The sequence below is a fragment of the Panthera pardus genome, unplaced genomic scaffold, assembly GCF_024362965.1.
Source record: "Panthera pardus isolate Hobbes unplaced genomic scaffold, ASM2436296v1 HiC_scaffold_21, whole genome shotgun sequence".
In the NCBI taxonomy this organism is placed as follows: domain Eukaryota; kingdom Metazoa; phylum Chordata; class Mammalia; order Carnivora; family Felidae; genus Panthera; species Panthera pardus.
The window spans coordinates 47,168,093-47,190,315 of NW_026526777.1; the positions used below are offsets into that span (position 1 = coordinate 47,168,093).

Here is a 22,223-nt window from a genome sequence, read left to right on the forward strand (position 1 = left end):
TCTGATTCTTCATGTCACAGAAAGTCAATGTTAAAACCTCAAATTACTTCCACTGTTTCTGATTTATTTTCTCAGTGCAATGCTATCATTAACATTATTTATTATATAATTGGAGAAATTAAAAAAAAAGAGGGGGCGCCTGTGTGGCTTAGTCAGTTGAGTATATGACTCGTGATTTTGGCTCAGGTCATGAGGGGTTGTGGGATCGAGCCCCACGTGCGGCTCCATGCTGAACGTGGAGCCTGCTTGGGACTATTTCTCTTTCTCTCTCTCTTTCAAAAAAAAAAAAAAAGAAAGAAAGAAAAAAGTAAATAAAAATAAAAAACAAATAACCAAAAACAAACAAACAACAAAAAAAGTCATTTGCCTAGAGTTACAGTAGGCATAACTGTCTCCATTTTACCTTTTTAAAGGTGAGGAACATGGGACTCTTTAGTAACCACACTGCTGACATTGGCAGAGCCCAGGTTTGCCTGACTGCAAAGTCCATGCCCTGGCGGTAAGCATCTAGCCAGTCCACCACCATGTTATTATCATCAGGAATGTGAAAAGTCATGTTCTTGACTTGTAAGATCTCAGTAATTTAGTCTAGAAATTCACAATTGTTTTATAATTCCCATGAATATCTCTGGCTATTTCAAGTGATGCCATAAATTTTTAAACATAGAATAGAAGTCACGTTCTGAGTTAATCTATTTATGCTAATTCATTTTATTAAGAATATTTTTGATACATATCACCTTTTAAATAAGTAAAGAGAATTAATACGAGATAAGGGGCAGCCACAGCAATCTATTTGATGTTCAATTCCCCAAAATTGGAGCTTTAATACAATTACACTGTTTCTGAGATTCAGAGGCTCTCTCATTCTCTGTCTTTGAAGCAGGCTTCTTCCAACTTAAACATCGTTTCCGTAGCCTGATGTTTAGCACATTACTCAATAGTGTTGTCAAGTCTATATAAAATACACCATGAGAATGTTACAGAAAATTTACATTTTAAGTGGTAGGTTTCAGGGTGTGGGTGAGAGAAACATTCTTGCCCTTTGCATCATCTCCAACTGTTTTTTGCTTACAGAGAAAGATTGTTTACCCAATTGGCCTTTCTTCTGGCTTATTTCTGAGTACTGTGTAAGTGGAAAACACTCCTTCAAGAGCATGTAAAATATACCCCACCCTGTGTTTTGTGAATGTTGTCATCGTGCACAGGTATTGAGTAATAGCCAGGGAAAGTCACGCTATGATGCTTCCACATCACCTATTAGGAACAATCAGGAACATGAAAGAGCAAGTGAGTCTCTCTGGACAGGGTTCACTTGCAGGAAGACACAGAGGCAGGGGAAGTGGAAGCATTAGAGGCTGAGGCACAAGACCAACTCGAATCTTAAACTTCTTTCGTTTGGTTTCAGTGATGAGACATCTAGGAAACAAATTGGGAAGTAAACTGAAGATAACTGTTCCTGTGATCTTTATTTTATCAAATAACGATCTTTTCTCTGAAGTTTTTCCCTGGCTTCAGCTCAAAGGCAATTTGACCGTTTAGTTTTCTGAGTGAATTTACGTAGAATGCTGAAATAAATTTCGCTTAATTTAGGCATTTAAATTAATTATTATTATTATTTTTTAAACATGTATTTTTCTTAATGTTTATTTATTTATTTTGAGAGAGGGAGAGTGTGTGTACAAGTGGAGGAGGGGGAGAGAGAGAGGGAGACAGAGAATTCCAAGCAGGCTCCATGCTGTCAGCATGGAGTCCCAGGAGGGGTTTGAACTCACCAACTGTGAGATCATGACCTAGCAGAAACCCAGGGTTGGAGGCTCAACCAGTGGTGGAGCCACACAGGCGCCCTGCATTTAAATTAGTTATTATAGTGAAAGCAATCTGATCGCTTTTGAATGCCAATTATTGAGAGTCCTTGAAGTAATGACTTATGTCTGAATTAAAAAGCAGTAAATGATTTATCAAACTGTTTACTGTTTATCTTAAACAACTCCCCTCTACTTCATAGCCAGACTGTGGCTAAGCTCTGTAAAGGTTTGAGTCCTTAATAGTACATTGGAATTGGAGATGGAATTGGGGAACAATTGTTATTTCTAATCTTTCTTTTTTTTAACCTCAGCTTTGTTGATAACTATAGGAAATAAAGCAGCTCTGGGTTTCCTAAGTCTGTGATATTAAGTTTTTGAAATACAATTATTAAATAAGTTCTAACACATGTCGAAGATATCTATGTCTATATACAGTAAAACTTTGGATTGTGAGTAACTTGTTCTGAGAGTGTTCCGCAAGAGAAGCAAACATTTCTAATAAATTTTAACTTGATAAACAAATGATGTCTTGCAATACAAGTACTATGTGAGAGAGAATTTTACTTTCCCAGCTTGGTTGGGTGTCCACTCTAGGATAATCTATTGTAGCAGTTTGGATAAGGGTTAAGAAAACTAAATGATACAAAAATGGCCTATAATCCTATTCTTGCCACCAAGAATAGCATCACATCTCTTCCTTTTTTCTTTTAACTTTTTATTTTGAAATAACTATAGATTCATACGCTGTTTCAAAGAAATGTACAGGGAGGTACCATGCAACCTTCCTATCACCTCCTCTAATTTTGACATCTTACATAATTATAGTCTAATATCAAAATCAGGAAATTTACCTTGGTATAATCCATGGATCTTATTCAGATTTCCCCATTCATACCTGTATTTGTGTGAGTGTGTGTGTATAGTTCTATGCCATTATGGCACATATGTAGCTTTGTGTAACTACCACCTCAATCAAGTTGCAAAAATATTCAATCAGCACAAGTCTCCCTCATGCTACCCTTTTATAACTATAGCTACCCTGAAATTTCTCATCTGGTAACCACAGATCTGTTTTCTTTCCTTATAGTTTTGTTATTTCAAGAATGTTATATATAGAGAGAATCATAGAATAGGTAACTTGAAAGACTGGCTTTGTTTTTTTTCATTCACATAACTCCTTTGAGTTCCATCCAACTTGTTTTATGTGTCAATAGTTGTATTTGTTTTGCTGCATAGTACTTCATGATATGGATATACCACCGTTTGCCCCGGTTTGTTTAACCATTAACCTTTTGAAAGATATCTGAATTATTTTGCCCAGGGCTATTATGGATAAAGTTGCTATGAACCTTCATGTAGAGACTTTTGCATGATTTTTTTCTGGGATAAATGTTCAAGAGCACAATTACTGGATTGTATAATGTGGTAGGTAAAATAATGGTCCTTCAAAGAGTTCCATGCACCAATCCCTAGAACTTGTGAATATGTTGCTTTACATGACACAAAGGACTTTGTATATGTGGAAAGAAATTATGGATCTTGAGGAAGGGAGATTTTCCTGGGTTACCTTCATGCGCCCAAAGTGATAAAAAGTGTTCTTATGGGAGGGAGGCAAGAGGATCAGGGTCAGAGATATTAAAAGATGATGCCCTTCTGGCTTTGAAGATAGAGAAAGGGAGCATGAGCCAAGTAATGTGGGTGGTTTCTGGAAGCTAGAAAAGGTGAGAGACAGATTCTCCCCTAACGATTCCAGAAGAAACACAGCCCTGATGACACCTTGATCTTAACTCATACAATCTATTTCTTACTTCTGACCTCCAGCACTATAGATAATAAATTTTTGTTGTTTTAATCCATGAAGTTTGTAGTAATTTGTCATAGCATGAATAGAATACTAATATATGTGGTAAGAGAATTTTTAGTTTTAGAAGAAACTGCCAAACTATTTTTCTAGAGTGGATATTTTGCTTTCTAAGATGTTACTCTTTCTTCAAGAATCAACACATATTCTGCTTCTTTCATGAAGCCTACTGTTATGCACTTATTGAGTATTTTGTGATGTCTTTTAAGTATCAGACACTATTCTGAGAGCAGTGAATGATGCAAACCAGGTTGTTACTTTCTTGGACATGAAATTCTAGTGATGGGACACAGATAATAAGTAAACATACAAATCAAGGTAATAACAGAAATAAATGCCAGAAAGAAGATGAAAGAGCTTTAGTTGCTTTAGTTGAGGTGGTTGGAGGAGGCCTTTCTAAGAGGGGAAATTTGAGCCAAGATTTGGGTGTTGAGAAGGATCCAACCATGTGGAAATATGAAGAAGGAATTTTCTAAACAGGGGCAACAGCTTGAGAACCTTTGGTGGTAAGCTAATCAGAAAAAAGTTGTGGTGGGAACACAGTGAACAAGGGTAGGAAATTATGGTAGATGAGATTGGGTAGTAAGACAGGGGACTGATCACTGAGATTTTCTAGGATATAGTTAAGAGTTTGGATTTGTCCACTGTGTAATAGGAAGTCACTCCTTTTCAAATAGGAGGGGAACACGATCTGATGTATGTTTGAAAATGACCAGTCTCATTGCTATAAGGAAAATGGTTTGGAATGAGGCAAAGAATAAAGAAGGGAAACCAATTGAGAGATAATTGCATCAGCTAGGTTGGTAGTATTGGAGTTAGAGAAAGGGTGACAGGTGTAGGATTTGTTTGTGGGTTAGAGTCAACAAGATTGCTGCTGGATTGGCTAAGGGCATTATGGAAAGAGAGGTTTTTGCTTGAGAACAAGAAGATGGTGGTATACTTAACTTTTGAAGATTATTATTTTGGGTATATGGTGCCAAGAGGGCAGAGATTGTAAAATAAGGTATTAAATTTATGTAGTTGAGTGGATAGGTTGTCATTGACAGTTGGGAGATTGGTTCTACAGCCATAAATTTGGGAGTTATAATTAATGTCTCAATTTATGAGTGTGTATGGGATTGACCCAGATAAGGGCAGATAAAGAGGGGGATCAAGACATTTCAATTTATACAGTGGAGGATGAAGAGATTTTTTTTCTAAAAATCTGAGTAATTGCACTCCATGAAGGTGGAGAAAGACCAGGAAGTATCAGACCATGAAACCAAGGAAAAAAAAAATCTTTCACTAAGGAAACTGCAGGCATTTGCGTTGAATGCTAGTAAGAAGTCAAATAAACCGATTAGGAGGATGGCTGAAATGAAGTTGCACCAGTAAAGTACAATAGAGGGAGAGAATGAAGGAGCGAATATAATGATGGGCAATGGAAACTGAGCTCGATGCCTACGGAAGGAAATGAGATAAGTGGGGTAATGAATAGTGATGAGGTCAATGGATCAGTAGGCTCAGTGAAGTTAGAGAGTTATATGTTAAAGTGTGAGTGTTGAAATAGGTGAGCTAGAAGGTGAGTCAAGGAAGATGCTTGAAACCAAGATTTTGGAAATGGTACAGCAATTGATGATAAGATCAAGGTATGGATAATCATAGGAAATGGTGGAAGAAGGTATCACAGGAATGAAGAAGGCTAAGGAAGAGAAAAGCCAGGCAGGATTAGGTAGGTGGTCCATGCAGATATTACCAAAATATCAACATTAGGAGTACAACAGAAGTCCATCAGCCAGGTATTAATGATTTGCCCAACTGAACATAACATCCCCCTCTTTGAACTTCCTTTTAATTTTGTACCTCCTTAACAATTTTGTCTTCTTTTTGCTTTTGGTGTACTTGGTTTTTTTCCCTTCTTCTAGATTAGGCAATGAAAACAAGTTTGGTGCTATCTCCTATAGCACAAAGCACACATTTTCCAATTCAGTGTTGCAATGAACAAGAATAATAAATAGTGACCCTAGGAAGTCTCTCTCTGAGGGCAGAACCATTTCATTAAGGTTCAGTCTAGTTTGGAATAGATAGGAGAATGCAAGACAATGGTTTAAGTACGGCGCTTTAGAGAAATCATATGTCTTATGACAAAGATATATGGAAACAGTCAAAATTTATTGTAGAAGAGATTTTTCCATTCTTAAATAGTATAAAAATAAACAGGCATTTGTTTCAACAGTTACATTTGACATTAAGTTAATTTAAATACACATTTGTCTTAGGCACCAAAACCTTTGTATACTATATTCCAAATTCCTAGGTTTGGTCAGCAGGTTGATGTTAATAAAAGTTTTTTTTTTTTTTAATCAATGAAGTTAACAGTTTTTAATACACGCCCTTCTAATATTGACCATTTCTTTATTAACTATAAAATTTTTAAACATAAAATCTTAAAAAATCCCCTGAGTTATTTCCTTTAATGAAATTTCAATTTCTCTACCTAAAAGACATGCTTTTGCAATTATTTACAAATACTGATGTCATCTGTAATCAGTGCTTGATTTAAAAATATTAAAACTCACAGTGCTTTGCACACATCTCCTCAGTAAGTTATAGCTGAATGAATTAATGAAGGATCCACAGGTCCTTCAAAAAATGTATAAAAGGTCAGTCTTGTGGTGTATCCAGGCTAATGAGACACAGTGTTCTCTGTGGGCTGGTGTATGGGTAAACCTTCCATATTTCATTACACCAGAGTTGGGTTGCTGAAAATTTATTCAGAAATTTTAATCTAATAATTTTTCTTGTAGTTTACATAGTAATTCAGAGTTAATCTCAAAGAAGATATACCGATTCTCACATAATGAAAAAAAAATCAATGATTGCAGCCTAAATAAACCTAGTTTATAATAACGTCCTAACAAGACATAAATAATAATCCTCAATAAATTAAGTAGTATACAGTACCAGCAAATGTCAGCTGACAATGAGATGTGGAAAAGAAGAAACGTGTTCTTCCTGGGAACTATTCAGGAATTGTTTGGCTTTGTTTTTCAAGAAGAAAGGACATTCATTAGAATAGAAATACAACTTTCTTCTATCAAGAACCCCCTGCAGTTCTCCGTAATGCATTCAAAGCCTACATGTAAGCCTACAAAGAGGCTTCTTCCATTACACTTAGTTAAAATTAACTATAAATAAATTTCTCTGCTTTTCACTTAAAATAAGTGTATGTCCTTTTGTAGAGGCTTTTTTAAGGGCTGTTTTTTTTTTCTCTTTCATTTTTGTTAAGAGGAGCTAAGTTACTAGTAGTCCTGAGTTGAGGTTTTCCTGAAAACTTGCAAAAGTTCAGATACGAAAATATAGACAGAGGGAAAAGATAAGAAAGAAAATAGAGTCCACAGAAAGATGAACTCAGATCTTAAAATCAAGAAAACAAAATAGAAGGAGTAAACTGATCAGAAGAGAGTTTCTCCCAGTACAATGCTAACAGAAGAAAAGAAAAGAACAGGTGCAGGTAGTTGCTTCTAATGCATCATGGAGGATACACTGGAAATCCCAGGGTATACACTGGAAAAAAAACTTGCAGCATTTTGCCATCTTGGACCAGCATTTAAATGTCCAAACAGCTTTGCTTTTGTTATTATAAATAATTTAAACTGAAATTCAAGTAAAAGGATGTCAAACTCATTTCCCATCAGTTTATAAAAAAGAATGAAAACTGTTTTCCCCTTTAACCTGAAGGAATGACATCTTTAAAGCAGTGACATGAAAATCTTCACAAGTATGACCCCTTTCTCCTTAACAGAAGATGTTAAGTAACATAAGGAGTTTAACATAAATATTAAATAATTAAGTTAAAAGAAATAGTCCATATAAATAAATAAATAGGATTAACACCCTTCTACAGTTCAGTTGAACGTTCTTTTAGCAGTACTGTGGGATTGATATCATCCAGTCCAGAGTGCGAAGAGCTTGCATTAATGGTGACTGTTTTGGTGAGCTGTGGATCTTGAACACTGAATGCAGTAAAAGGACAGCCCTTCACGTTATTGCAGATGAGAGACTGAATCGAGGCAGTGTTGATGATTTTAAAACCTACTTCTCCACCAAAAGTGCTAGGCTTCCAGTAGTCAGGAGAGCATATAGGATTACCCATAAGTCCTTTCAAGGAGAATGGTGCTCCCATTTCTACCATGGTCTCACCAAAGATGGCATCAGGGCGAGGCTTTTCTACCAGAAGGGCAGGATACAGCTCCATGGCATCAATATCACCATAAAGTGCTTCTAACCCCGCAGCCATTTCCTTCTCTCCTGTGAAGGTGACAAAGACAGATATACAACCAATGTAAAACTTTACCAAAAAAAAGTTTAAATCCTTTTAATCCTTTGCTCAATTTGCTTTCAACTTCTCTGTTGTTTCCATTTGACCCTTGATTCTTTTAAGAAGTTTCTCACCTGTGAGTTCTTCAAACGATGTATAGGGCTTCAGCCGAAAGCGTTTGCGATACTCATTAAGAGACTGGTACTTCATCTGTCTGCTCTGGTCGATTGAGGCCTTTGCTACTTGCTGCACTGCAGCTGGAACATTCCTACCACCAGCAACCTATGGAAAACGAATTAAGTTACAGGACAAAACTTTTAGGCATATTTATGGTGATTTCTGTCTTAAAAACATTCATTCCTTGGGTACAAAGTAGATAAGACTGATGTTCTCAGCTGAGACCTACACTATCCAATTTAGAAATTTTATTTCTAGGGGTGCCTGAGTGGCTCAGTGGGTTGAGTATACAGCTCCATCTCAGGTCGTGATCTCACAGTTCATGACTTCAAGCCCCACGTCGGGCTCTCTGCTTTGGATTCTCGTACTCTGCCTCTCTCTTTCTCAAAACTAAATACACATTAAAAAAAAATTAAGGAATATTTATTTCTATGATCTATAGATTGTATAATTATAGAAAGTTTTTGAAAATATATTTAAGGGATGACTGCATATTTCTATTTGATAACTGTAGACTACAAGTTCAGACTTTTCAAAAAAAAAGGTAGGCTTCTTTTTCAAGAAAAGAATTGACTAACAAAATAATTACTCTTTCAGTAAATTTAAGAAAAATCATTTCAGTGGCAGAAATTCTAGTTACTAATCCTTTGTTTCGTTTTTCAATAATAAGGCTTACCCTGCCAGCAATTTGCCTGCTGAATGATTCCACGAACTGGGTAAGCCCATGTTCCAGTAATATAGAGTTGTTGTAGACAAACTGCTGGAAATTGTACTCCTGGTCATCTATTTGCAAGGTGTCAGGCAGAAGGGGATGCCAGTGGTAGAGTGTGTTAAACTCAGCAGCAATACGGTTTTGGTATTGGAATTGTTGGTTGAAAAGCAGCTCTGGGTCAAACTTCAGTTTGAAGTGATAGCCACTCAAGTGTTGTACATAGTCTTCAATCACGATCTTAATGGTTTCTCCTATTTACACAAAACAAAAAAATTAGAGCATTAATCCTCTGGTTACCAACTTTCAAGCAGCTGAAATGCAATTCTGTTAATCCAGCATTCACTTGTATTTTTTCCTTTATACCATCCAAACAAAAGGTATTTCTATTACCAATCATGCTCAAGGATTGAATTCATCTGGAGCATGTGATTTTACATTGACTACAGTCTTCCAGAACTACTTAAAACATATCAAAGGTAACTAGTTGTCTCTGGGGAAGAGGGTTTTATTTAAATTCATTTCTCTTCTTGTTTACCTATCAGTATTAGCCTGCTCGTCTGGAACAACCGCTCATCATCCCATTCTGGATGCTCCTGTTTAAGCACATCACACACTCTGTTGTGTTCCCGCAGCCAAATTGTGGCGTACATCATCAGACCAGGCACCAGACCAAAGACCTCCTGGCCCACAGCAAACCGCAGGTGTTCAGGAACATGAGGTGGGTAGATCATCTCGACCTGAGTATCTTTGACTGTGGGAGGATACACCTCCCCATCGATTATCTAAAAAAATAACAGTAATAAAAATGTCAAATTTTAATCACTACAGATTTTAAAATATGGGTAAGTGGTGACTCATCATTAATTCTTAATACTCAAATGGCACACACCTGGTATTTCATCTTTCCATCCTTGAAAAGGCGCAGTTTATGCTGTCTATCCAAAGTTTCGCCATAAACATGACTTAAGTCCACCTGGAAGATTATGGAAAAATTTTATTTGTTACTGTTGAAGTTCTACAAAGTCTGTAATATCATTTATCATTAAATAGTTTGATAAAATACCTATTTTTCTCACAGCCACAAAATACTAAATTAATTCGTTTATCCACTGACACCACAAACCTAGATATGTCTCTTGTGTTTAAAGATATTTGTATCTCATATGGAGCCTATAAGTATATAATATGCTTTACTATAAGTGTATGGTATTTCTTTTAATAAGCATCAGAAAATGTATTATTGATATAAAATTCTTACTGATAAATTGAAACTGTGTCATTGAATTCCAAGGAATAATAATGCTGCAAAAATCTCCTAATAGCAGCGTAATCAGGGTACCAACAAAAGTTTGAAGAGACAAGTTTTTACAGTGCTAGTATTTTAAACTAAAAATATAAGAGCCAAATTACAAATAATAATAACATCTGTATGTATGTATGTGTGTGTGCATGTGTATATTTTTACTAAGCCAGTGAATTAAAATGTAAATTCCATTAATACACATTTCTGGAATAGAAATTCCATTTATAGACAGGGGATTTTTTAAAAAGAGGGGTAATTATTTGGTGTAGCAAATATATATATGGCCTTTAATATTAGCACTCAGTATGATTTTTGCTATAATTCCAATTTAATTCTGTCTTACCCCATGGCCCAGTCCTTTGGTGAAAGCTGGTCCTCGCTTATGATCTGTCTTGAAAAATTGATGGGTGAAGTGTTGGGCAAAAAATGCAAACATCATATTTGTGCCTTGGGGGTCAGGAATGAACTTTCTTCTTAGAAGAAATTTTTCCACAATCTCTTTTGAATCAGGAAGCTCTTTCTTGCCTGAAAAGTGAGAAAGCTAAGATAAGAATTCATCTACATATTAAGGAAGCAGATAGTAAATGGGGATTTGCGGGAGAAATACAATTGTGAACAGGGTTATAATGCAAATGGAAATTCTAAGATACAGGGAACACCTTATTGAATGATGTTATCTATTTTAACTAGTATTTTAACTAGTATTAATTCAGTATTAATGACAGAATTTGAAAACATGAAGACGTTACACCAAAATGCCCATTCACTTTCATAGGATAGTTTACAGAAAGTCACACTCTCAAAAAAAAAAACAAAACAAACCAAAGAACAACAATAAACAAAACAAAAACCCTCCACAGATACCCAATAAGAAAGCAAAAAAAAAAAAAAGTGCTTTTATTAACAAATTACAGTTCAGTGTTGAATTTTTTAGGTAGCAATCTAGTCCCTATTGCAATGAACACCTCTCTACCCCCACTACACACTCACCTTTCACACCCATGGGTGTTGGGCAGTCATCAGCCACAGGGGGAAGAGCTCTGGTATAATAGGAGAGATTGGAAAAGGCTTCCCAGCTTTTATAGCCATAGTCCACATTGTAAGTTGGTGGGCTCTCAATCAAATGTGACCTGGCTGAAATTTTCAAGAAAACAAAAATTTTGTTTTAATTTTTCCCATACTCAAGACACACCAACGTTCATTTTTACTGTAAAATGGGCAAAGTGGCACTAAAGACTGAATTGAATTCCAACAACCAAAGATAACCCATTGTAAAACAGTTACACTTTAAAGTCTCACTGCTGCTTGTACTAAAAAATCAGAAAGAATGATTCATTAAAATGCATTTTGGGACACCTGGGTGGCTCAGTGGGTTAAGCTTCGACTTTGGCTCAGGTCATGACCTCCCGGTTAGTGAGTCTGAGCCCATCAGGCTCCGAGCCTGGAGCCTGCTTCAGATTCTGTGTCTCCCTCTCTCTCTATCCCTTCCCTGCTCATGCTCTGTCTCTCTCAAAAATAAACATTAAAAAAATAAAATAAAATGCATCTTCAATAAAGTATATATACTTTACCCAAACATGATCTAGCCATCTTGAGTTTTCAAATAATCATCTACTTACTGCATAAGAGGCCTACGAAGGAATATCTGGGCATGAAACCCACTTTAGAAATAAAGTTATTTTCTTGCTCACCCAAATCCAGATTAACCATTTATTTTAATGGATGCAATGTTATGGCCCGTGGACATTTAGTAAACAAGTGGACCACACTTCCTTCACAAACTGGCAAGAGTAGTGAATTTAAAAGAGGTGTACAGGATTGTACGTAGAATTCGAAGTGAGACAGAACTTTCTAAACCAGATGAAACTGAGATGTCAATATTTTTGGCCATTAAGATAGAAGGAAAACTAAAGTCATTTTATAACAAGAATGAAAATATATTTCAGGATTAGGTTTAATAACTTAAAGTTCTATAAAGTGCATTTTTCTTTGAGGAAGCTAAAAACCTTAGAAAGGGACTTGTACTTACATGTCAACACATATTTCATAATTATATTTTGCAGGAAGGGAATGTTATTGACAATGTTCCAGACTCCCTTGAAGTGGGTAAGTATGTAGTGCACTGTATTTGGAGTGGGTTTCAGGAATAACTTTATTCTTGTCAGAAATTCAGCTGCAAAAAAGAAGGAAAAAAAAAAAGGAGAGATTAACAGGACCCATTATAAGGTGCTAGTTTGTAAAGTGATAACTGGATACATTCCCAGTCCCAATGAGGGCACCCAAGGGCAAACTTACGTGTTGAACAGTTTTCACCATAGAATCCTGTTCGGGTACAGTCACACTTATACTGGTCAAATCCTATGCTCAGACATACACCTTGGTTTTGGCATGGGTTGGAACAGCAAGGATTTGCTACAATAAAAGTAAGGACAGTATATAAGTCATTCTTTAGTTTCTTAATTTTGACTTAAACATTTAGTTGTTTTACATACTATAGATCAACTTTATATTAATAAATTCAAGAAACATACATGTAGTCATGGGAAAACAGTTTTTTTTACCTGTCACATACAATGATCATAATGAAAATACCAACTCCCTTTTCTAAATAAGGGTAACAATATTCAACCACATTAGTCATGTTGCTAAGCTTTTTCTTAGTAACATTTTAGATGTTCAGCATTTTTAAGGAGCTCAAAAAAGTAGCACTTTCAAAATTAAAGGGTAAATTTAGGGTAAATTTCAATGTAAAAACAGCTTGTTTTTAAAATATTGATTCCTATTCTCTAATAGTAGGCACCACACACAAACATTTCACATACATTGATTGTTCCTGTCTTACCGTAATAACAATCTGCAAATTAGTATCACTATTCCTATTTAGCAAGATGAGAAACATGAGACCCACACCGGTTAAGTAACTGGCTCATGATGATCAGAGCTTGTGGCAAAAGGTGGGATATACACCCAGTTCCTTTGGACTCCAATGGTCCAACCTCTTTACCAAGTCAAACATCGTCTCCATTCCGGGACTGTTCACAGTACCGGGAGGACCCGGGAGGTCAGAGCGGAACCTCGTCCGGGGTTACGGTACCGAGGGTTCCCAGGTGCAGGGAGCCAGACCCACCTGCACGGCAGAGCGCCAGGGCGGCGCAGAGCAGCAGGGCGCGGGCAAGCATCTCGGCGGCGGGCGGAGCGCGGGCGGGCGGAGGCGTTGCCGTATTTGGGCTCCCGCGGCGGAGCTGGAGGTGGCGCTGTGCGAAGTTCCCGAGTGTTTCCTGACGCTCGCTGCAAGTCGTTTGACAACTGGAAGCTAACGGAGAGAACCTTCCTTTTATGAGTGAAAACTAAGCCCACGTGACGACATGACTGTTTCTTTCCGCTTTTTTTTTTTTTACCCCCCCAACTCTCCCCCTCCCCCTGTCTACTTAATTGCGTAAGACCCGAGTGGGGGCAGGAGTTTTACCCACGCAAATGAGAAAATCGGAAACCTGGGAAGCTGCCCTCGGCTTCCCCAAGGCGGGTGCAAAGCGAATTGCCCCCCTCCCTGCTCCGATCTCACGCTTCACCTTCTTCAGTCCCTCAGGTCCAGAATGCAATTTGCGCCAGATTCCCTTTCTCCCAGTCTTTGACCCGGAGCTTTCCGGACCCGGTGCCTCGGCGGATTCCCTTGGGTGGAGGGGAGACACTCGGCTTCCTCTCCCGGAATCCAAGCGGCTGGAGGTCCCAGAGCGCAGGGAATCCCCCGGCGCGGCCGCCCCCATGTCTCATCCTCAGGTCTTTGGGGGGCCGGAGGAGTCACAGTCTGGGCAGACGGGGCCAAGAAAGGCTGACATGTTTTACACGTCATGTACTTCAAACATGTCACCACTTTAGTGACGACCCTTAACCTGGTGTATATGCAGCACATACATACATATATACATTGTTTTTTGTTTTTGTTTTTTAATTTGGCAGGATGAAATGTAATAGCTATAGTCAGAGTACATATCCGTAACTTCAAAGCTAAGCTGTTCTTCACATAAATGTTGTTCTCCACACCCCCACCTCTTCCTTGCTTCTTGGAGACAGAAAAAAATGTTAATTCCTCTCCACAATACTGCTCCTAAGCAGTTATCCTGTAAATAGTCCATCTGAGCTTGAGGGATCACCACGATAACGTTTCCTCTCCTCTGATGAAAACAGGAAGGCAAGGCGCCCAGGGTCTGCGGGGATGCTAACTGTCCACAACATCTGCTTTAAAGCATTTCTTTCTTGGCCCCGCGGTTCACTTTGCTTAGCAGCCCTTCGCAGGAGATACACATAAAAGGAAAAAGATCCTTAAAATTTGATTTTTTGTCTTTTCTGCCCACTTTTCCAAGATGGTGAATGTGGCAATGGATCAAAGTACAACACTGCATTTATTTTTCAGTTGTCTGGGCTTATTAGTGCAAATTTTCTATTCTCATTTTTGGAACATGGTTTGATGAGGAATTGAGTAGAAAAGATGGATGGATGATTTTGACAATTCTGAATTTCTTTTTCCTTTGTTTTTATTTAATATCTTTTGGTGGTAGGAGGGTGAAATCCAAGCAAGAAGGAAGGAAGGAAGGAAGGAAGGAAGGAAGGAAGGAAAGAAGGAAGGAGAGAGAAAAAGAGAGAGAAAGATAGCAAAGTGGAGAATAAAAAGTTCAATTAAGCCATACATTCTTAGCACTAATGGAAAAAACAACATAAAACCTGAAGTAAATCTACACCAGATACCTCAATTTGTAGAAGTCTTGAAGAAAAAAAAAAAGAGACTCACTTGGAATTTTTTTTCTTGCCATTTGCTTAATGTACACAGTATCTAATTTTACATGAGACACAAATGACTAAAATTCCATCTCATCCAGGAAGCTTTTCTCCTCCTCTAGTCATATTTAATCATTCCATTTGTGACACTCCCACTTATTGTAGTAAGTCTTATATGAAATTTTAACTAAGAGCATAATTTTTTGAAATAATTCCACTTTTCTATTTCACTTTAAATAAGTAGGTTGTGTCTACTCAAATTTTAAACTGATATTTAGGACCACTAATTTGAGCTAGTTTAGGTGTCACTTAAGAATCCATACCCTGGCTCTGCTGGTGTATTGAAATTTTACATTATAATCCGGAATTTATGTTGAAGTCATCCTCATTGTTATCAGCACAGAGCCTGACACAGGGCCCGAACTCACGAACAGTGAGGTCATGATCTGAGCCAAAGTCAGACGCTTAACTGATTGAGCCACAAGGCGCCCCAAGAATGGGCCCAGTTTAGAAAGGAAATCCAAATATGGGCTTGAGGAAAAACCATCATGATATGATTTATTAAATAATTTTGACAAGTGTGAGAAAGTGAAGTCGAATGGATAGTACATATCAGGATGCTGGTCACGAGGGGATGTTAAATGTCCCAAACCAACTCCAGATGGCTACACATATTTTAGGTGGAAAAGTACTATGATTACTGTGCCATGATGTATCATACCATAAAAAATAAGGTTTTGATTATGCAAAACCATAGCTCTCACTTTTGTATATATTTAGTGTTTCTGTGTGTATTTTAGACACACACACACATAAATATATATATAAATATATATATAAATATATATATAAATTTATACTATATATATTTATATATATAATATAAACTTTCTTAGTCTCTAAAATGTGTTGGGAAATTCTCTGCATGAAGGAAAATAAGAAAGCATATTAAAAATCTTCCAGAGCATTCTGTTGAGTTTTACTGCCCCCTTCTGCTGCTTGAATTTTTATCAACTTCTTTTTCTTTATGATACTGTGAAGATTGCTAGATAGGTTTTGTGTCTGATGTTACAATATTCATAAAAGTCTACATGTGCAGTGCTCATTTTAAATTTAACTCGTGAGTATACTGAAAAAGAATGAAATATTTGTTCATTGAAGTGATAAGCCATTTATATGAGTTAAAAGAAAATGAAAAATGAAGCTCTTAATACCCCAAATTCCAAATGAGCTAACATTTTTGAGAGAGACATTTCTTATCGTTGAGTAGGGTTCCAGCACTCAGACATGCAAGAATGCTCTGATCCCACTCTCTCCTGCAAGGAGCTTCTTTCCATTTCCCTCCCTTCTACCTTAGTTGATTTAGTGATTCATTCAGAGGGAGTGGAGATTGCCCCATGTCTATTCATTCATGGCCTGCTGGCTAGAAGAAGAGTTTTGCCATCTTGCATCAGGGTTATTTATTTTTTTTAATTTTTAAGTTTATTTATTCACTCTGAGAGAGAGAGAGAGAGCACAAGCAGGGGAGGTGCAGAGAGAGAGGGAGAGAGAATCCCAAGCAGGCTCTGCACTGTCAGTGCAAAGCCCATTGTGGGGCTTTAGCTCACAAACCTTGAGATCATGACCTGAGCTGAAGTCAGACGCTTAACTGACTAAGCCACCCAGGCACCCATCATCAGGGTTATTTTTAAGAGATCTTTTAGCAAAGTTATACCACAGAGTATACAGAAATGCTATTTACAAAGGGCCTCTAGTTCAGTCCTTCAGTAAATCCTGGTTATGCACCCATTCCTGCCTATATAAGAGAAATTTCAAGGCTATAAAGCAGATTTTTTTTAATTAAAAAAATTATCAAATAAACCAATGAAGAAATACCAAATAATATCCATTTCTGAGTTTTATAAAAAGTTGATCTCCTTTCTTTTCTTTTTAAAAAACAATAATTTTAACAATTTATTCATTTTTTGAGAGACAGAGAGTGAGTGGGGGAGGGGCAGAGAGAGAGAGACAGACAGAGACAAAGAATCCAAAGCAGGCTCCAGGCAGGCTCTGAGCTGTCAGCACAGAGCCTGATTCGGGGCTCCAACCCACGGATGGGAGATCATGACCTGAGCTGAAGTCGGAAGCTTAACGGACTGAGCCACCCAGGTGACCCTCCTTTCTTTCAAACAACTCAAGTCTCTGATAGATTTTTTTTTTCTTCACTGTTCATGGTTGCATGTCGTAACTGCTCAGACGAGCCAAGGTAGATTGAACACAGTCCTTCTGTTAGAGTTAGGAATCTCAAATGGGAATAAGGAAGTCCAGTAGAGTGTGAACATGGTGAACAGGGGTGTGCATGGTGAGAACACACTCACCAATTAAATATCAGGTTTAGGACTTTCAGTTTCTGTTCCAGCATGTAAGCAGCTTGAAAGTTGCCACTTCATCCTAACAACAAATAAAAACCTGAACAAACTGAAAGTTCTCTTAGGGTTGTGAGATGACAGGATAAAATCCTGTCCCCAAAATTTGAGAGACAGGCCATCCAGGGAAGCACAGCTTAGCAGAACAGAAACCAATGAGCAGAAACCTCCATGGAAACCAGTACCTGGACTGGAAAAATGCAAAGTGTAATTGACGAATTCTGGATGCTCCATGTGGATAAGTCTGAGTTAAAAACTCCAGGAGAAGGGCACATGCTTTTGTGAGTTTCACTTCCTAAAGGTCTACCAGGTTCTCACAATGAATACCAGAAGAAGAAGAAGAAGAAAAAAAAAACAAAAAACAAAAAACCCTTGAGAACTCTTGAAAGATTGACAGGGAAAAGGGAAAAGTAACCATTTTGAAATATGCCAGAACATTCTGTTCTTTTCAATAAGGCCTACATTCAAGAGAAACTATTTTAATAGAGCCTAAACTATTGGAATTTTTATCAGAGCAAAACTAACCTGGGGGGAAAGAAAATACCCAACTCCATCCCCCTCTTCCACACGTGACAGGGAATTACTCAACTCCAGCCCCTGTAGCCATCTGTCCCACCTGAAGTGTGGGACTGGGGTACTAAAAGGCACTTGTGGCATTCACAGTTCAAGGGCATAGGCTCACTAAAAGACCAAGCCCTGCTTATAGGACTATAGAACCCTTCTCCTCACTTCATACCTCACCACCACATTACTAAGGTCCTATATACTGTTAGGATGTCCTTGGAACCACAGTAGATGGGACGGCCATCTTGCCAGCGCAACCCAAGGAAAAGCCCCTAGTAGCTGCCAGAAGGAATTGGAGGTCAACTAATCACCAAGCAACAGCACCACCTGATGCGAAAAAGGGCCACCTGGACCTAAACCCGGAACCGCTGCAGCTTAAAAACCCCACCACACCTGGGCGCGACTTCCCTGAGTCACTGAACCTAGCCCGAGACCTTAGTTCCTGATAAAGCCTTTGACTGCTAAAATTTTTTAGCCTCTGACTCCTATCTTTACCCTGCCTTATGCCTGACCCTAACGTTTGGTGCCGAAACCCAGGGGGAGGTAGTAGCTCACCTCCCTTGGCTGAGCTCCCTCCTCGCCAAGCCAGACGCCAACCACCCTACTCTCAAGCGCCTACAGGAGCCGGTAAGTAGGACAGACCCCTCCTTCCCTCCTCCAACTATGGCTGACACCCATGAGAGACGTCTCGCAAGTCAGTCTTCTTTCCTTCTTTCCTCTTCTTTCCTGTAAGGCCCGAATGCCGAAAGGCCTGCACGCCAATAGGCCCCTTATTGCAGCTCGAGGGACGCCTCACCCTGCCATGCCAATGGGGAGTAACGAGTCTAAACCACCTCGATCTCTTACCCCCCTCCAAAGTCTGTTAAAAAACTTCCGGCTCCTGGGCTTACAAAGCGAACTTCGTCGTACCCGACTCATCCGCCTTTTCACTGTAGTCTGGCTTCAGTACAAATTAGATAATGATTCTCAATGGCCACCCAAGGGGTCTTTACAATACCAAATCTTAACCGATCTGGACAATTTCTGCCATCGGCTGGGAAAATGGGAAGAAATACCCTACGTCATGGCCTTTTGGGACCTCAGGTCTCGCCCCAACCTATGTTCCTCCTGCCCCCCTGCATGCATGCTCCTTGCCCTCCCACAACCCCCCAATGACCCCACCTCACCAACTTCCCCGATCTCCAACCGTTAGAGGATCTAGCCATGCCGCCCAACGGCCCTTGCCCCCCTCCGTACTCCCAACCCCCAGCCGTCCTGCCCTCGCCTCCCATATCATCCCAAACTCGTGATCAGGCCCCTCCCAGTGAACAGACCCCAGCGGCCATCTTACCTCTCCATGGTGGCAGGACCTGAAGGTCTGGTTCGCGTTCACGCCCCCTTCTCCCTCCAAGACTTATCCGCCATTGAAAAGCGGCTAGGGTCATTCTCGGCTGACCCCACCCAATACATTAAAGAATTCCAATACCTTGCCCAAGCCTACAGTCTCACGTGGCATGACATCCATGTAATCCTCACCTCTACCCTCACCCCTGAGGAGAGGGAGTGCATCCAGGCCGCAGCCAGAGAACATGCAGACCAAACCCACATGACCAACCCCACTATGCCTGTAGGGGCCAATGCTGTCCCAGCAGCCGACCCCAATTGGAACTACCAACATGCAAGCAATGGTCACCGGCACTGGGACCAGATGATCCTGTGCCTACTAGTAGGCATGAGGGCAACCTCAAACAAATCAGTAAATTTTAACAAACTTCAAGAAATAATACAGGACCCCAATGAAAACCCCACAGCCTTCCTTAGCCGGCTCACAGAGGTACTTACCCAGTATACCAGACTAGAGCCTACCACCCCTGCTGGGGCCACAGTATTGGCCACCTATTTTATTTCCCAATCAGCCCCTGATATTCAAAAAAAACTAAAAAATGCCGAAGATGGTCCTCAAACCCCTATGGCCGACCTGGTAAAGATGGCTTTTAAAGTTTTTAATGGCTAAGAGGAAGCTCAAGAAAAACGGCGACAGGCCCATCTCCAACAAAAGGTACAATTACAGACCCAAGCCTTGGTAGCTGCCCTGAGGCCAGTCACAATAAAGCCCTCTGGACCATGGCCCCCTCTGGGGCCTTGCTTTAAATGTGGCCAAGAAGGCCATTGGTCTCATCAGTGTCCCCATCCCAAAAGCCTACCAGTCCATGACCATTGTGCCAACAAATGGGCCATTGGAAATCCGATTGTTCTAACCCAAGGAATGACAGACTTGCGACGCCTCCATGTGGAGAGGCTTCACCCCGATTGGACTCTGCCTTCCAACTGCTGGAGATGGAGGATGACGACTGACGAGGCCAAGACTCAGTAACTCCAGTGACTCATGTTGAGCCCAGGGTAAAACTCCAGGTAGCAGGTAAGTCCATCTCCTTTCTGTTGGACATGGGGGCTACCTATTCCGTCCTGCCGAGCTACTCCGGCCCCGCCACGCCGTCCTCCATTTCGGTCATGGGTATAAATGGCACCCCCTCCATTCCCCCATGCACACCGGTACTCACCTGCTGCCTGGATGGCTTCCACTTCTCCCACTCCTTCCTAGTCATCCCCACCTGCCCCATCCCCCTGTTGGGCCAAGACATCCTCAACAAATTAGGAGCCTCTATACACCCACCAGCTATCTGCCCCTCTCCCTCCCCCACTCATCTCCTACTGACTGTTATCACAGACAACACAGACCACAACCTTAACCCACTCCCAGACCTCCCAGTAAACCCAATTGTATGGGATACGTCCACCCCGACGATTGCCACCCACCGCCAACCTGTCCTCATTAGACTCAAAAATCCATCGCAGTTCCCATCTAGACCCCAATACCCAATCTCCCACACCCACCGACTAGGCCTAAAGCCCATCATCAATCGCCTACTCAAGGAAGGCCTCCTAATCCCATGTCACTCCCCCAGCAACACCCCAATCTTGCCTGTACAAAAGCCTAATGGCTCATATAGACTAGTACAAGACCTCCAAATAATCAATGAAGTGGTAATCCCTATCCACCCAGTAGTGCCCAACCCATACACCCTCCTCTCCCAAATTCCCCCATCCACAACCCATTTTACAGTGCTTGAACTCAAAGATGCCTTTTTCACTATTCCCCTACATCCTGAATCCCAATTCCTCTTCGCCTTCACATGGCAAGATCCAGTCACCAATTTGGCCTGCCAACTCACATGGATGGTACTTCCCCAGGGGTTCCATGATAGTCCCCATCTCTCTGGGCAAGCCTTGGCCAGGGATCTCCTCAAATCCCCACTCTCTAGTCACTGTACTCTACTACAATACATAGATGACCTTCTAGTATGTGGAACCTCTTTCAACCACACCAAACAAGATACAATCCATATCCTAAACTTCCTGGCTAACCTGGGGTATCGAGTCTCCCCACACAAAGCCCAAATCTGTACTAGCACAGTCACATTCCTGGGAGTCTCACTCACACCTACCACCAAGGCCCTAACCCAAGACTGTCTCCAAGCCCTCCAGACCCTGTCCCCACCTACTAATGCAGACGAAATCCTCTCCTTCCTGGGTTTAGTGGGCTTCTTCTGGCACTGGATCCCTAACTTTGCTGTACACGCAGCCCCCCTATACAAAGCAGCTAAAGAAACCCCTCAAGGCCCACTCTCCAGCCTGGGATCGGTAGCAAGGGTCTTCCAACGGATGGTCACATGTCTAGTCACTCAACCGGTCCTTTCCCTCCCCAGTGTTTCAACGCCTTTCCTCTTATACACAGATGAAAGGGCTGGAATTACGACAGGGCTCCTAGCCCAACCATGTGGCCCCAAGTTACAAGCTATCGCCTACCTCTCTAAACAACTGGACCCTACTATCAAGGGGTGGCAACCCTGCCTCAGAGCACTTGCATCAGCTGCCACCCTAACCAAAGAGGCACTCAAACTTACCCTACACTGCCCCCTAACAGTACTCTCATTGCACCATCTATCTGATCTCCTTACACATAAGGCCCTGGTGCTCCTCTCCCCATCATGCACACAATTGTTCCACCTGCTCTTTATTGAAAATCCTGAAATATCTCTCCAACTCTCCCCCAGACCTGTATAATACTTATGCTCTTACCTTGTTTTCTCTGTTTCGTACAAAAACGAATTCATGAAGTTTCCCAGGTTGCATTTCACCAGATGGTGGTCCGGCCATATTGCCACCTTCCAACCTCAGACCCCACATACCATGACGTCACCCTTACACCCGCAGGAAGCAGCCAGATCAGATTCGTTGCCCATTATCACCAAAAAGAGGTTGGAATGTTAGGATGTCCTT

At 40.3% G+C, this 22,223-nt stretch overlaps 1 protein-coding gene and 1 long non-coding RNA gene across 2 annotated transcripts; one reads left to right on the top strand and one right to left on the bottom strand.

The window, feature by feature from the left end:
• The first annotated feature begins 317 nt into the window (after positions 1 to 317).
• Positions 318 to 12,337, top strand: LOC109253610 (uncharacterized). Its single transcript, XR_002074483.2, has 3 exons — positions 318 to 499; positions 9,401 to 9,576; positions 12,225 to 12,337. It is a non-coding gene; the product is annotated as an uncharacterized LOC109253610 (long non-coding RNA).
• PTGS2 (prostaglandin-endoperoxide synthase 2) lies at positions 5,802 to 13,491 on the bottom strand. The gene is made up of 10 exons (XM_019426716.2): positions 13,289 to 13,491; positions 12,457 to 12,573; positions 12,191 to 12,334; positions 11,152 to 11,295; positions 10,505 to 10,686; positions 9,748 to 9,831; positions 9,394 to 9,640; positions 8,823 to 9,109; positions 8,104 to 8,251; positions 5,802 to 7,959 (listed from the first exon to the last, which is right to left on the bottom strand). The coding sequence occupies exons 1-10, from the start codon at positions 13,338 to 13,340 to the stop codon at positions 7,550 to 7,552; spliced, it is 1,815 nt and encodes a 604-aa protein (XP_019282261.1). The 5' UTR covers positions 13,341 to 13,491; the 3' UTR covers positions 5,802 to 7,549.
• Positions 13,492 to 22,223: the final 8,732 nt, after the last annotated feature.

Coding starts and splice junctions, on each gene's coding strand:
- PTGS2 (XM_019426716.2), bottom strand. CDS start 13,340: ATGCTTGCCCGCGCCCTGCTGCTCTGCGCCGCCCTGGCGCTCTGCCGT. Junction 9,110..9,393: donor GAGCAGGCTAATACTGATAG/GTAAACAAGAAG, acceptor TTGTGTAAATAG/GAGAAACCATTAAGATCGTG. Junction 7,960..8,103: donor ATCGTTTGAAGAACTCACAG/GTGAGAAACTTC, acceptor TCACCTTCACAG/GAGAGAAGGAAATGGCTGCG.